The 15,259-nt window shown below is 33.7% G+C and overlaps 3 protein-coding genes across 4 annotated transcripts; 2 read left to right on the top strand and 1 right to left on the bottom strand.

Moving 5' to 3' along the window:
* Positions 1-5,712: 5,712 nt before the first annotated feature.
* On the top strand, positions 5,713-7,650 carry LOC107424598 (CASP-like protein 1C1). 2 transcript variants are annotated; one of them, XM_048476569.2, is made up of 3 exons: positions 5,713-6,465; positions 6,582-6,681; positions 6,846-7,650. In XM_048476569.2, exons 1-3 carry the CDS (start codon positions 6,113-6,115, stop codon positions 7,077-7,079), a joined length of 687 nt encoding a protein of 228 aa, XP_048332526.2. In that variant the 5' UTR covers positions 5,713-6,112; the 3' UTR covers positions 7,080-7,650. The 2 variants fall into 2 exon arrangements, with proteins under 2 accessions (XP_048332526.2, XP_015889932.3); XM_016034446.4 differs by having other exon boundaries at positions 5,734-6,465; positions 6,582-6,684.
* Positions 7,651-7,778: 128 nt separating this feature from the next.
* Positions 7,779-10,370, bottom strand: LOC107424589 (pentatricopeptide repeat-containing protein At2g33760). The gene is given in 2 exon segments (XM_016034438.4): positions 7,779-10,167; positions 10,169-10,370. Coding segments are annotated over 2 exon segments (1,782 nt in total). The 5' UTR covers positions 10,205-10,370; the 3' UTR covers positions 7,779-8,421.
* Positions 10,371-10,392: 22 nt separating this feature from the next.
* Positions 10,393-14,124, top strand: LOC107424608 (large ribosomal subunit protein uL1). The gene is made up of 6 exons (XM_016034457.4): positions 10,393-10,484; positions 10,804-10,853; positions 12,196-12,415; positions 12,637-12,802; positions 13,218-13,423; positions 13,898-14,124. The coding sequence occupies exons 2-6, from the start codon at positions 10,849-10,851 to the stop codon at positions 13,949-13,951; spliced, it is 651 nt and encodes a 216-aa protein (XP_015889943.1). The 5' UTR covers positions 10,393-10,484; positions 10,804-10,848; the 3' UTR covers positions 13,952-14,124.
* Positions 14,125-15,259: the final 1,135 nt, after the last annotated feature.

The following is a 15,259-nucleotide window of genomic DNA, read 5'->3' as shown; positions in this document are numbered from 1 at the left end:
TCTTTTGAAAAATCCATGTGAACTTTCTGCTCTTTGACTGCTCAACATTCCTTCATTGAAAATATAATTAAAATAAACAGGAACCCACTTGTTGCGGATTTCATATATTTGGCACAACCATGTATTATCTTCTACATGAATATTCTTCAATAACTCTGCCCAACTAGTTTTAAACTCTTCAATAGTCTTAGGGTTAAAAATGATATTTTTGAACAAATGATAGTTATCTCGATAAACTGTTGTATTTATTTTTTCTGAAAATTTATTCAAAATATCCCAGATATAGTATTGATGACAAGTTGATGGAAGAACTTGAGCAACAGCCTTAGTTATTGTAGGATCTTGATCTGTAATAATCACCTGAGGTGCATCCCCTGGTATTGCATCCAACAATTGATTTAATAACCAAATAAAAGATTTGGTTTTTTCACCACTCAACAAAGCACATTTAAAAATGATAGTTTGACCATGATGGTTTACTTCTGACAATGGAGCAAATATCATATCGTATTTATTCCTGTTGTAAGTTATGTCAAATACTACTACATTACCAAAGAAATGATATGATCTTCTTGCAAAAAGATCTGTCCAGAAGCATCTAACAAACTTGCTTTCTTCATCGAGTTCAAATTTAAAATAAAAGGCTGGATTTTTTTCTTCCTTGGAAGAAAAAAAATTCAATTTACAATTCTACATCATTATCTTTTTGATCATCTCTCACCCTCTGTCCATAGTTTCTTATATTTTTCTCAACACATTTAATATTTTAAGGACCGCTAGATTCTATTTCCAGCACCTTTATTTGTTGACACATTGGAATATTTGTTTCTGATAACTGTTGGCTCAAAACTCTTTTTGCAGTTGATACAACTCTATGAGATCGTAACAAGTATACCTTAGTTGGAGTAGCAAGTGCATGGTTATGCTCTTCTACAAAATGACTAACAATCCAATTTGGTCTTGTTTACCTCTTAACCATTGTCATCTTAGCTTTGTAGCCAACTCGAACTAATCCTCGATTCCTTTCACATGATCTTTGGACTGTATGTTTTCTTTCTTCTAATAATGTTCATTTGTCTCTCCTTCCTTAAAACACACAAATTGTTTTCATATTAGCTCATTTCTTCCTTTTTTTTTTTTTTCTCTTACTAGTAATCATTCTTGTACTAAATCCACATTCTCTTGCATATGTATTGTAAAATTGAAAAGCCTCTTCAATTGTTTAAAATTCTTGTTTAACCTTTGGCTTGTTTTGCTCTACAATTTGTGGAGTGTACAATTGAGTTCCAGTCTCATCTGACATGTTGCTGCAAGCAAATTAAATATTTCAATTAATTACTAAATGAATTAAATTTAGAAGCAGACACATCAATCTATCAGTATAGCCTTGCATATCACTTGACTATTGCAAAGAGGACAAAAAGTTTCTTGGTAAATATTCTTTTCAAATGTCTTCATGTCTCATCTATTTATGTATTTTCCCCAAGCATACAGGCATATCAAAACACTTCGACAACTTATAGTAACACAAAATGGAGAACAAACAAACAAACAAACATTTGTGAGCAAGCGAAATGTCGTTTATCTGCTGTTTCCTTCATTGGAAATTTAGCTAAGTCATTCACATAACTCTATATTTATTCAGAAAATACAATGGCAGAAAAATCCAAGCAATTCAAAGCAATCAAAACAACTAGTAAAGATTTGGTATTCATGAAAATTTTTATTCTCTAACCTTTACATGCGTGCAAGAAAAAAAATGAATTCCTTAACCATTAAACAAGTTCCTTAATCACACAGAAGATTTCGAATGGTTTGGGAAAAATGAAAAAATAAACAAAGTGGCAGTGGTGAGTGAATGATGTTATATGATACATGTCACTTTCCTCTAATAGTGTTTATTTGTAACTACATTGACCATACACGACAATTTAATTTATTTTTTATATAAATTTATTTTTTTATATTAAATTTTTAATTTTAAAAGTCATAATACAATTAAATACATCTAATTATCAATCTTCATTTCAGCAATAAATTGTTATATAGCAAAACCTTTTTCCATCTACAAGTGCACGTCACCTTATTAGTGGTTTTACTTTTTTTCATTTCATCCTTTACTTCTTTAAAGTAGATGACAAGTTCTATGGTTTATCAATAATGCAGCCTAATGAGGAAAAGTCAAAGTCTTAAATTATTCATGACATAAACATAAGCCATACTAAAAAGAGAGCAAATATTATATATTGTTTTCATATTCACTTCAATGCAGGATCACATATTATAGAGAAAATGCAGAGAAAAAAGGAAACTTACATAAGATTAGAGAGAAAAAAGTGGAGCGAGAGAGCACTATAGTGCCTGCAGCGAGTTGCTGAGGGGCAGAGAAGGAAAAGAGGTGGGTGAGTTGCTGGGCGACAAAGCTGGTTTAGGGATTTTAGGAAAGAAAAGAGGACGATCGCATATTACAGAGAAAATGCAAAGGGAAAAGGAAACTTACATAAGAATAGAGAGAAAAAAGTAGAGTGAGAGAGCGCTATAGTGCCTACGGCGAGCTGCTGGGTGGCAGAGAAGGAAAAGTGGTGGGTGAGCTACTGGGCGGCAGAGCTGGTTTCAGGATTTTAGGAAAGAAAAGAGGATGAGCCTGCATTTTTTTTTCAAAAAGGGAAGGAAGAGAGGAAATGCAAACGCACCGTTTTTTTCAGTGGGCTGTGTTTTTTTTTTTTAATTTTTTTTTTTTGGAAATGGGTGCCAAAACATAATGCACCGTTTCATTTAAACAGACATTAATGTTCGTGAAAGGTTCTCTCCATGTGGTCCAGACATGCTCTCTTTGTAGCACCTTTGTATATCCATAATAAATTTGAAGTACCAAAAGGCTTAAACCCCATTGCCTTGCATCCCCTCCTACAAGAAAGGGGGCACCTTGACTTATGCTTTTATCTTTTAAAATATTATTTATTTGATAACAAAGTTATGTGTGGTTTAAGTGTTTATCCAAATATTTAATCTTTTTATGTTGGAAAGTGTTAAGAAACTTTACCTTTCTAAAGCAAATCTTACAGGAATATTTGTTTTGAAGATTTATGTTTGGTTCGGTTTGTAAAAGGGAGCCAGAAACGATCTCATGTTTTATGGAAGTGTAAACGGACCAAATCAATTTGGCTAGGGTGTTTTGATGGTATTAATGAGGTGGTTTTCTAATATATAGGACCAAGCTAAATTAATAACTTTCAATGGTGGTTGTCTTGCTTTGGCAGCTTATATATGTTTGGATATATGGAAAAAGTAAAAATAAATTGGTGCATGAAAGAATTCAACTTCATAAGATGATTCTACGCATGCCATTAATTCCTCTTGTGGGCAATGGATAGAGTATCAAAATAAAGGAGATCGAATATTCCAATTACTCAACAATAAAGTTTTTTTTTTTTGGTAATGTACTCAACAATAAAGTTGGTTTTGTAAGCAACATGAGGTTTCAATCTTGGCAAGCTCCTATGGATGGTTAGATAAAATTCTCCTAGTGATTTAAAGGAGGTCAAGTGTAGGTTGTGTATCTAGAAATTCTATGGGAGTTGGGAGTTGGGATTTGGGAGGTTCTATTTGTTGAATGTGTGAAGTTAGATCCTGTGATTTAAGTGGCTTATGCCTTAAAGCTAAATGCTTGACTTTATTATATGCGTGCATTTAGACGTTAGACATAGGGTGGAAAAATGTTAATTTTGAAAGTTGACTTCAAGAAACATATAAGTGTTTTCACTTCACAGGACACTACTTTCCCATCGACCCTAACTACGCTAATTGATAATATTCAAGTTTATTTATAGTTTCTTGGGTGAAGTACGTTTCAAAAGAGGTTAATAAGGCAGCTGATTGGGTTGCTCTAGCAATTCAAAATAAGGAATTATTGCGGAAGTAACTTACTTCAAGATTTTAATGTTATTCTATTTTCAAATTCAAACTTTATGCAATTTAATTTTGTTATCAACAAGAACCACCTTATTCTAAACTAGTAGTGACCCCAAACTATATTTTAAGGGGTACCATTAGTTATTTTTCTTTCTATAATAAAATGGATAAATTAGAAACAATCTTTTTTAATTCAAACTATTTAAAATTTATCCTCCTAAATGTTCAGAAATATTTCTCCATAAGTATTTAAATTTAACATACATTGTCAATGACGATAATATATACTATGTTACATAAACTATAAATTAAAATTAATTATAATATAGGATCTGTTAACATAAATTCACAAAGAATTCATTAAAAAATTATGTTAAAAAAGAACATTCTACTCCAGGGAAAAAAAAGCAATGAAAAATTCTAATTTTATTAGCAATTAATTAACTCGTCAAATTATTTTTTGACATATTGAATTAAAATTGGAAAGAGAATTAACAAAAAAAAATTGTAGCAAAACAATAATGGATTAACTATTAAATCTATTTCTATTAGAAACTATCATATTAAACTAAATTAACGTTAACAGTTTCACCTAAAGAAATTTAAAATTATATATTACTTTGGATTTATTTGCTAATTTTAAGCCATACTTAAAATATAAATAAAAAATTTAACTAAAATAATGAAATACAAACAAAATAAGTAGAAAATACAAACACTAATATTGTTAAATGCTAGAGACATCACTTTTAATAGTGGGAGTTTTAATTTATTTTTTTCAAAAGCTATGAACTATTAGATTGGACAAGAAACTTAAAAAAAAAAAAAAACAATTTAGCTAAAAACAAAACTAAAAAAATTAATTAAAAAAAAGGAAAAGAAAAAGAAACAGAGCAAATAATTTTTTTTTTTTTTAAAACCACGTGAGATTGGAAAACAAAAGCTAGCAGGGGCAAATTTTAAGGGAAAATAAAAAGATGGCCTTTGAACTATCTATTTTTATATACTTCTTCTATAAAATTTTATCACGTGATAAAAAAATAATTGATATGATTTAATATTTTGATTTATTTATTTATTCATACCACATTTTAAAAAGTTTGTGAAAAAATAATATAGAAATTGATGTCTTGAATTACTTAATTTTATCTCCATAATTTACAATTAAAAATAGAGCAAAATTGTGAATACAAAAATATAATAAAAAATTAAAGTGAAATTTTTGAGGGGGAAGGCACGTGGGCCCTATCTAGATCCGCCCATCTTCTAAACATAAAAAAAGAAAGAGATTATCCTAAAGTTTAGGACAATAAATCTTATTCAATATTAAGACAAAAAAAAATTCTTAGTAAATATTCTTTGGATTATAATTTTATTTATAATTGATTTATGGCTCAAAAAATAATTTATTACTGATTTTATTTTAGGCTAAAATGGTAAAGTAAATGGTATATATTGTTATTTATTTTCCCCAAGTTTAGTACAACTATAAAATAACTCCTCTATGGAAATTAATAAATTGAGTCCTGATGTATAATTGCTAACAGTTGTATTTCAACGAAGATTCAAAAAACATTAGAACACAGTCCCCAAAAAAAAAAAAAAAAAAATAATAATAATAATGAAAAAAAAGATACTGTAACTTAATTAATTATTATCTTTTACAAGACACATCTCATAAAATGCAAATGAAAAAAAATACGAAGTGGCACACATGCATGAGATCACATAAATTGGATGTGGTGCATGAAATACGAATCACATAATCAACGTGTAATCAGTTTTGCTATAATTTTATATTTTGGTTACAAACTCTCCTCTTTCCTCTGCCATTTAAAACGTACTTCTATTCTTCCATAACAACGATAACAATTAAATTAAATTTAATTAAATCCACATGGTAAAAAGGGGCAAGGACCGTACAGATTCAGGTTGGTAGTTGGCCAGACCATTGGGATCTTCAGTCATAAAAATAAAATCATTCAAAATGGATTTTCCTCTAAGGTGGAGAATAAGAGGCATAAACTAACCATGTAATCAGCTTCAAATGCTAACACATCTCAATAGGAAATTAAAAAAAGAAAAAAAGAAAAAAAAAGAAATACCGTCCCTTTTATGGTTTTCCACGCGTTGCATCTTAGAGGGCAAAGAATGTTGATCCACTTTCTAGGTTACCAAACCATTTTTTTTTGCTCAAGACATGGGGAAAAAAAAGGAAGCCAGTGCCCAACCACCTATCTATCTTCCTAACACTATACACCTTTCAGTATTATTCTACACCTTTTCTCTTCTTAGGTTGAAAAATGTCAAATATCCCACATTTAAAACTTGGAAAGGGCCATCCATTTCCTTTTTCACTTTTAACTCAATATTGAAATTAAAACCACCTAGCTGGTCCACCATGACTAAGAGGAACATCTTCACCCTTTTGCTAAGGCTCCTAGCCTTTGGTTTAGCTCTGGCAGCAACTATTGTCATGGTTACAAGCCATGACTCTGCCAACGTCTTGAACTTAACATTCAAAGCCAAATACAGCAACACACCCGCTTTCATGTAAGTTTTTAATCCATCTATCATAGTCTCTGTAATCTTCATTACACTTTATATGTTTATTGAGGATTTGCTTCCGCTTATTTTTCTTTTTATGGGTTTAATCCATGGTTTCGAAGGTACTTTGTGATTGTGGAAGCCATTGCGTGCGGATACAGCCTTGTAGCACTGTTTCTTTCTTGTAAGAGTTTGCTTTGGCGTTTGGTTGTTATCCTAGATGTGGTAATGAAGAAACAATTCCATGGTTCCTTTTTTTTTTTTTTTTTTAACCCCCCCCTCCCCCCCCCCCCCCCCCCCCCCCCAATAGAGAAGCTCTTTCTCATATAATTTTACTTGGGAAGTAAGAATAAAGGGATTGCTATTTTTGATATGTAAATATTCAGGTTGTAACAGTGCTCCTCGGTTCGAGCATTTCAGCTGCGTTGGCCATAGGTCAAGTAGGAAAGAAAGGGAATAGCCATGCTGGTTGGCTGCCTATCTGTGGACAAGTACCCAAGTTTTGCGACCATGTCACCGGAGCTCTCGTTGCCGGTTTTGTTGCAGCAATATTGTATTTGGTTCTCCTTCTTCATACTATTTATACTGCTCTCAACCCTCTCTTTGTTGAGAAACCATAGACAGCTTTTCTCTTACTGGCATACAATTAGTTTTGTCATTTTTTTTTTTTTTTCTACTTTCTTTTGTCTTTTTTTTCTAGTCTCTATTTACTTGGTGAAAATTAAGCTGGTTAATGTAATATGTTTGTGTCTAAATTTGAATTATGTTTTTACATAATTTACAATATCTCAGTTTTGAAAGGCAGCCCCATGTCTTTGACTAATCATAAACGCCATTTGAAAAATTATAATCCAGAAAGACATCCAAGTTTATTGCGGATCAAAGTCTCTTCTTATGAATGAGTCGTTCAATTTTATCAGTCTTATAATTCGTCAACTTAATTCCACTTAAAAACTGATCCAATAAGATAATATCAAACTTATAGTCAGTCAATAGAAAGAAAATTGCCCTTACAGTTGCTAGCGCAATGTCAATCTTTACTTTAATATGATGTCCAAAGTTTAACTTAATATGATGTCCTAAGTTCGTGCCTAACATCCTCAACCTTCCAATCTAAAATATGTCCATAAGAAAATTTCCAAAAGCTGAAGCTTAACGCTCACTCTTGTTGTTAAGTTACCACAAACGCCAGAAATTCAAACTACAAATAAATGAACTCAACTTTCTATTTTAAGTTAGCACACACCTACACTAACAATCATCATTTTGTGAAAAGAAATAACGAAATGTAATAAGGCGAGAAAAGGCATAGAAAGGGATGTCACTGAAAAATGAAACCTTTTTCAATTTGCATATATAAAGATGATAAACTTCCTACAATTATTACTAGCAATCAGGTACATAGTTACTTTTTACCAAAAAATATCAAGTACATGGTTATTCAAACGTTCCATAAATGACTGCTACGGTTGAAAGTTACATGCAAGGAGGTATTCTGATCTTCAAGTGCACCACCGTCTACTTCCAATGCTGTGTTTGATCCCTGAAACAAAAGATAGAGATCTGTTTCTGGTGGCTGCTCATGCGATTAGACCCTGTTTTAATTTCCAAGGAAAATAGCTAACAGTGCATAGCTATTCTGGACCAATCTTTAGTTGAGGCAGGGTAATTAGTTCCCTCTTACACTATAAGTTTCCTGATATCCAGCCCACCATCTTGGTAAGGGTGCCTTTCATATATGTACCTAAAGGAGCTCAGGAAACTTCTGGACGTCCAGTTCGACCTAAATGACTTGAAGACAGCCATAAATTTCATATGAATGTGTCAGTATGATCTGCGATGAAATAATGTGGGCACGCCCCACAGAGATTGGCTTCACATGCAACTGGAAAGCTGACTGCCTTTGGACAGTTAATCTTTCTTTTCAAGGAACATTGTTCAAAAACTTGTTAAACTAACTAGTCACCAGTAATCCAAACACGAACATTTGCCATCTTTGAAATGATGAAACCGAAGCCTATCCCTAACCATGATTTCCCTGGCAGTGACAACTGAGATGTACTTTATCGCAGAATGGCAGTCCTCACAAATTCTAAGATTCTTCACAATCCTTAGAGCCATACCATGACTGGTTTTCAACAACCCAAATGCTATTGCAAGCTTCTCACTGTGGTATCTAAGGGCATATTCCCTCTCTTCTTCTTCCAATTCATGCATCACCGATTCAGGTGCTGGAATGTAACCTGCTTCCCTACACAGCCTCATCAATTCATCCAAATATTCATATATTTCATTTGTCTCTGAGTGGGACTTGTCACCCATGCTAAACAAGTGGGTTTTCCGATCAACTTCTATTGTGCTATACCCAACTTGCTTCTTCAAGCGTCTCTGGATCATCATGTTTCTAACTGTTTCCACTCTATCCATCCGACCTGCCAGTGCATATATATTTGAAAGCATCACATAATATCCAGGATTATCAGGTTCAACTGCAAGAAGATGCTCGGCAACTTCTACTCCAAGGTTGAAATTCTTATGCATCTTGCAAGCACCAAGCATGGCAGTCCAAACTGCTGGAGCTGGTTCCCTGTTTATAATTCCTTTGAGGAATTGGTAAGCATCGTCAAGAAGTCCAGCACGGCCAAGCATATCGACCATGCAAACATGATGTTCCACTCCTGGAACTAAGCCATACTCTTGGCTCATGCTTGTATATGCATGGCGCCCCTCCTGCACTAGCCCAGAGTGAGAGCAGGCAGACAAAACTGCAACAAATGTGATGTCGTTGGGGCAAGGACCCAGTGCCTTCATCTGATGAAAAAGTTCCATAGCTTCACTACCATAACCATGCATTCCATAACCGGAAATCATTGCCGTCCAAGCAATTACATTCCGTTCATTCATTGAATCAAAAACTTCTCTTGCTTTGCTCACATTTCCACATCTAGCATACATGTTGATCAATGAAGTGCCTAGCACTACGTTTAGGTAGAAACAATTATTCAGAACATAATCATGCACCCAACAGCCAAGACCAAGAGCTCCCAATTGAGAACAGGCTGATAAAACACTCACAAACGTTGTCGAGTCAGGATCAACACCATGTTTCCGCATTTGGTAAAACAATCCAATCGCTTCTCTTAAACGCCCATTTTGCTCGTAACCCGAAATCATCGAATTCCAAGCCACAACCGTTTTCTCCAGCATATTATCAAACAACTTCCGGGCAACACCCAATTCTCCAGATTTTGAATAGAGAGGAACCAGAGAGGCCTGAACGAAGGAATCCGAGCCATACCCACAAACTAATGCATGTGAGTGAACGCACCTACCAAGTTTCAGAGTCGAAAGATCAGCACAGGCCTTGATCACGGAAGTGAAGGTGTAAGTCGACGGCCAAATGCCAGAACGAAGCATGCGGTGATAGAAGGAGACAGTGTCGAGAGGGAAGCCAGAAGTCAATGAGGCTTTGAAGAGGGAATTGAAAAGGAAGGAGTCAGGGCTCGGAACAGAGAACAAGAGCCTTCTAGCGTAGACGATTGAACCAGCGATGCAAGCCAAAGTGAGCAGCTTCGTTAGGAGGGCCCGGCTGCGGTGGGAGCCAGAGACGACGAGGTGAGCGTGGACTTGTTCAAGTGGTCGTAGACGCGGCCCGGCTCGCAGAAGAGCTTGATAGGCTGGAGAGTGCAAGGGCGACTCTGTTATTTCTTGTTCGAGTTGTTTGGCTTCCATGAAAACTTGCCATGGAACATGGCAAACTGCGGAAGTTGGCTGCAGTCTAAGATTTTATGTTTTTGAAGTTAATTTGGGATTTTAAGTTGGGGACTCGGAATTCGGAAATGGGTCGTATTTTATTTTATATTTAGATTTTAATTCTCAATATTTAATTGGGTCAATCCACAACACAACTCGGGGCCTACAATATGAACCCGACCCGACCCGTCCTTCTGGGACTCCATGGGGATCACTTTCTTATACAAGGCTTCCTCAGCCGCCAGAAAACCCTAGTAGCTTACTTCGCTCTGGTAATTCTCTCTTTCTCTATCTACATGTTCCGTCTTCTCGTTTCATTTCCCTGCTGTTTTAAGTTTTCAGATCTAGAGTTTTCCGTTTGTTCGGAAAAAAAAAAAAGACGTAGGAGAAGGCGAAGTAAAGTTTTAGTTTCTAGATCCCAAATTGTTATTATTATTCTTTTTTCAATCGTCCTTCGTTTTTTTTTTTTTTTTTTTTCCGTACCCAAATGGGATTAAAATCCGGTTTTCAGTTTTTCATTGCTTTTGATATTACGAGCTAGATGGAGTAATGTGTTGCTTTTGATGGTTTGTTCATTGTTTGATTTGATAGGTTGGAATACGTGAAGTGGGTCACTGGAAAGGCTAAGTTTCAACCATGAGGTATATAAAATTTATGTCTGATGAATACTGTTTGTACTTTCTCTACTTGTTGATTAGGACTGTTACGGATGCAGTAAGGTTATTGCTTCATACTTCTCCCTTTTGTTTTATTTTATATTTCAGTTTCCATCTCATTGGTTAGAGATTTTGTTATTACTCTATATTTTAGAGCCTTGAAGTTTCGTGGCTGTTTTTATTTTTATTTTATTATCATTATTTTTTAATCTTTTCTTAGTATATGCTTTCTGTGATGCAGTATTTTGATTGTTACAAAAAAGCTAGAACTATATATACCAGTAAAATATTTATAATGGCTAGTTCTCCCAATAATCGCTTTTTAGAGGGTTTAGAAATTAAAGGTGAAAAATAATTCTTTGGCACATTTATATTCTGATCACATTTATGTTCCAGTCTTTTTTTTTTTTGGGGTCAATTTTAGCTGTGTCATAAGTTCCTCAAGTTTAGTGGATTTCAGCTACATTTTTTAACTTCTTAAACAATGAAGCTTCTTCAGCATCTCATGAAGAGCTTTTCTTTTGGGGTTTATATACTATTTTCTAAATCTGTGTGCATTCTTCTGTCTAGAAAATATGAGTGTTCATGTTTTGGGTTGTTATCGAGGATGAGATTAATTTAAACCAAGATATCATGAAGGTGCAGCGTGCACTGCACTGGTGAAACTACACAAAAAGCATTTCCATGGTGCTGTGACAGTCTTGTTTTCTGCAGATATGTTTTTCTTATATCTTTATATTTTCGATGCTAGGAAAGAAGGATGACAGGAATGGTGTTTGGTTCTCATTGGCTTGTTAATATAAGATGTTAATTATTGTACACATGCCATTATTCAGTTGGAGATGCTTGCCATGTAAAGTGCCAAGCTGTATGCACATTGTGTATTGAACAAGTTCTCCTTTTGCATTAGTTTTGATTTTGCTTTTATGTCTGTTGAAATGGGTAATTTTCCCTGGTAATGGTTAATATAGTGTGCTATTTTGTTTTTGGGAAGTCTTTTACATATTCAGTTCTTCAGAATGGATAGATTTTGCTTGTTATGTATGGTTAAAGCATTTAAACTCAAATCATGGTTGGTTAACTTGTTATGCTTTCTTGGCTTTTATTCGTTGTTGCCCTGCTAAATTAGATGGTTAGGGTCCAGTCTATCCCCTATTTCCTTCATTGGCTTCTTTTAGATGATAGTTATTTGATATGTTGTAGGATTATGCATTTCTGTTTAATCCAGAAATGGCTAACTTGCTAATATAGTTGTATGGCATATATGCTGGATGTTATTGCGTGATACTCTCTGGGATGTCTCACTATTTTCCGTTCGTTTTTGCAGTAAGCTTCAGAGTGATGCACTCAGAGAGGCTATTTCTACCATCACTACCGAGTCAAAGGAGAAAAAAAGAAACTTTACTGAGACTGTTGAACTCCAGATTGGACTGAAAAATTATGATCCCCAAAAGGATAAGCGGTTCAGTGGTTCTGTAAAGTTGCCGCACATTCCTAGGCCCAAGATGAAGGTTTGTATGCTTGGAGATGCTCAGCATGTTGAGGAGGTAATATTGCTATTCCAGTTTTGTTAAAAAATAATGATATCAAAATTGTAGTTTCCTTGATTTCATTTGGAATCATGGTCCCCTCTTTTCTGTGATCCAAAATCCACTTTTGTAATTTTCTCTGTAAAAGTAAGGTTCCCTTGATGGTTTTAATAGAATTTCCACTCAGCTTTCACTTTCTAAAGTTTCATGTATGTAATTTGTTCATCAAAATGTTTCAGGCTGAGAAAATAGGTCTGGACTATATGGATGTTGAAGCTTTAAAGAAGCTCAACAAAAACAAGAAGCTAGTAAAGAAACTAGCAAAGAAATACCATGCTTTCTTAGCATCTGAAGCTGTAATTAAGCAGATTCCCCGTCTTTTGGGCCCTGGTCTCAACAAGGCAGGTGGGTGTATACTTGGTTTAAATTCTGTTATTGATGTCATTTTAAATTTTAGGAAACATATTTTATTATATATATTCATTTAGTTATTGTTTTAGGCTAGTGTTTTTATTTTATTTTTTATTTTTTTTTATACGTCAACTTCTCAGAAAAAGGCACTGATGTAAACAATATAAAAATAAGGTTTTTGAAACTTATACCCAATTTTAGGTGCTTTGTCTTGATTAATGCTAAATGTTTGGATGCAAGAATTTTTCATGATTTCGGTTACAAGCATGATATTCTACTCATATATGTTTTCTTAAAATGGCTTTATCTTTTATTTTTTTATTGGAGCTTTGTTTGATACTTCAGCATGTATCATACATGCTTTTTCATTTCTTCAGCATTAACAAGTTCCTATTTATTTGCAAAATAGGGAAATTCCCCACCCTTGTTACTCATCAAGAGTCCCTGGAGTCCAAAGTTAATGAGACGAAGGCAATGGTTAAGTTCCAATTGAAAAAGGTTCTTTGCATGGGAGTTGCAGTAGGAAATCTTTCCATGGAGGAGAAGCAGATATTCCAGAATGTGCAAATGAGCGTTAATTTCCTCGTTTCACTTCTGAAAAAGAACTGGCAGAATGTAAGTTGAAGCTGTGATATCTGCTTTGTTTAGATTACTAATTGTGAAATTGGTTGTGCCCATTTGTCATTTTCTTTTGCTGCTGCGTAGCTTTAGTATATTATTGTCAACCAATTATCTACTCTTAATCGCCGTCATATTTTAAAGTAACTTTGTTTTGAGCTTATTTTTCTAAAATTGAAGTGTGTTAGTATTGTTCCTGTCGAATGCAATAGTTGTGTGCTGTATATAGCATTTTAAAGAAGGCGAACGTGTTAGAAGAATATTTATCCTTTTTTGAAAAATACAAAAGTTTATTTGAAAGCTGACTTTTACAAAGTAGTATTTTCAGAATTAGAAAATAAGTTGTTTAAAATTCACTTGACCAATCAAAACTGTGTTTGAGCTGGCTGCAGCTTTATTTAAATTTTTTGAATGATTTTGCTCTATCAAGAGACAACCTAATGGTATATAATTTTGTTTTTGTGAAATCAGGTCAGGTGCTTATACTTGAAGACTACCATGGGGAAGCCACAACGTATATTTTAAGCGTTATGTTTTAATTTTATCTTTGTAGACCCAGTTGGGAAGGTTTTGTAGGGAAGCTTTGTTATTTACCGAAAGTGTTTTATTGTCATACAACACTAGGTATCTTTGCTGTTGGTTAGCCTTTTTTACTCTTGTTGGTCTTAATGCTTATTGATTATTATTTGACCGGACTACACTTACTTTTTTTTTTTTTTTTTTTTTTTTTTTGTTTGTGGTTTTCTCCTCCTCATGTTGGAGAGCAACAAGTTTTACCTGCTCTAGGAATGACCATTAATAATCTATTATTAGATTGATTTGCAAAGCAGACTGAACATTAGTTTTGCACTTAAAAAGACAGATTAGTTATTTTATGAAAGGGGCTGAAAAAGGCTTTTGTGATTTCTAAGATTAATTATATTATGAGAGGGGCTGAAAAGGCTCTTGTGATTTCTAACAAATTAAAAAACTTTGAAATTAAACGAGGTTTTTATATATTTATGCATTTTTATTATGATAGTAAAATAATTTAGGTTTCAATTTATTAAGTGTTTGGTAAATTTTTATTTTAAAATTACAAAGTAAGAATTTGAAGGAAAAGACCTAACTTACCCTTATTTTTGAAAGCTATCACTTAAACGTACAGCTATTGGTCTCAAGAGTAAGGTTCGCACTCTTTTATCATCTGTGAATGTGATGCTCGGGTAGTCAGGTTTTCAGTCCCAACAATCCTACATAAAAGCTACCCCTTAAGGTTTTGTCCTTTGTCTTGGACCTTTATGCTTATTTTGACTCAATCTCTTTCGTTTGGATTCCTAGATTAGCCAATAATTTGGCTCATCTTCTGTGTAAATGGGGCTCAGACATGTCTTGTACATGAGATAAAATCAGGATTCTGATCCATCTTTTTCTACATAATCTTTCTATAAACATTTTGATATATGTAACGAAAATAATAATAAAAAATTTAAAATATTAAATTATATTAATTACTTTAAAATTATATCAATTCATTTTTACGTGCCTACAAGTTCTTTTAGGCCTAAACTTCTTCCTAAACTCCTCATTCAATTGCTGAGATTTTAACGCGGGAAATTGAACTGCCACCATTTTTGGATTCTAGCTTTTGAGGCTTTCTTTTTGTTATTTTTATTTTTGTTTTTATTTATTTATTTATTTTTGGCAAATAGTTCCGCATGAGCGCATGTTTATTGGTTATTTTGCTAAAATATATCTATAATGTTTTATATTCATTCAGTTCAAACTAGACAGCCTTCTGCACTCTAGTGTAATGCAGTTGTGGAATGCAACATTATATACCAAGTAGCTGCC

Source organism: Ziziphus jujuba, chromosome 1 (genome assembly GCF_031755915.1).
Source record: "Ziziphus jujuba cultivar Dongzao chromosome 1, ASM3175591v1".
Classification (NCBI taxonomy): domain Eukaryota; kingdom Viridiplantae; phylum Streptophyta; class Magnoliopsida; order Rosales; family Rhamnaceae; genus Ziziphus; species Ziziphus jujuba.
This window is presented reverse-complemented; position numbering and strand designations above follow the sequence as displayed.

Bases quoted from the DNA above. Each gene is read 5' to 3' on its own strand.
- LOC107424608 (XM_016034457.4), top strand. The intron at 12,416-12,636 runs GTAATATTGCTA...AAAATGTTTCAG, and splicing joins ATGCTCAGCATGTTGAGGAG to GCTGAGAAAATAGGTCTGGA. The intron at 12,803-13,217 runs GTGGGTGTATAC...TTTGCAAAATAG, and splicing joins CCCTGGTCTCAACAAGGCAG to GGAAATTCCCCACCCTTGTT.
- LOC107424598 (XM_016034446.4), top strand. From the start codon at position 6,113: ATGGGGAAAAAAAAGGAAGCCAGTGCCCAACCACCTATCTATCTTCCT. The intron at 6,466-6,581 runs GTAAGTTTTTAA...ATGGTTTCGAAG, and splicing joins AGCAACACACCCGCTTTCAT to GTACTTTGTGATTGTGGAAG. The intron at 6,685-6,845 runs GTAATGAAGAAA...GTAAATATTCAG, and splicing joins TGGTTGTTATCCTAGATGTG to GTTGTAACAGTGCTCCTCGG.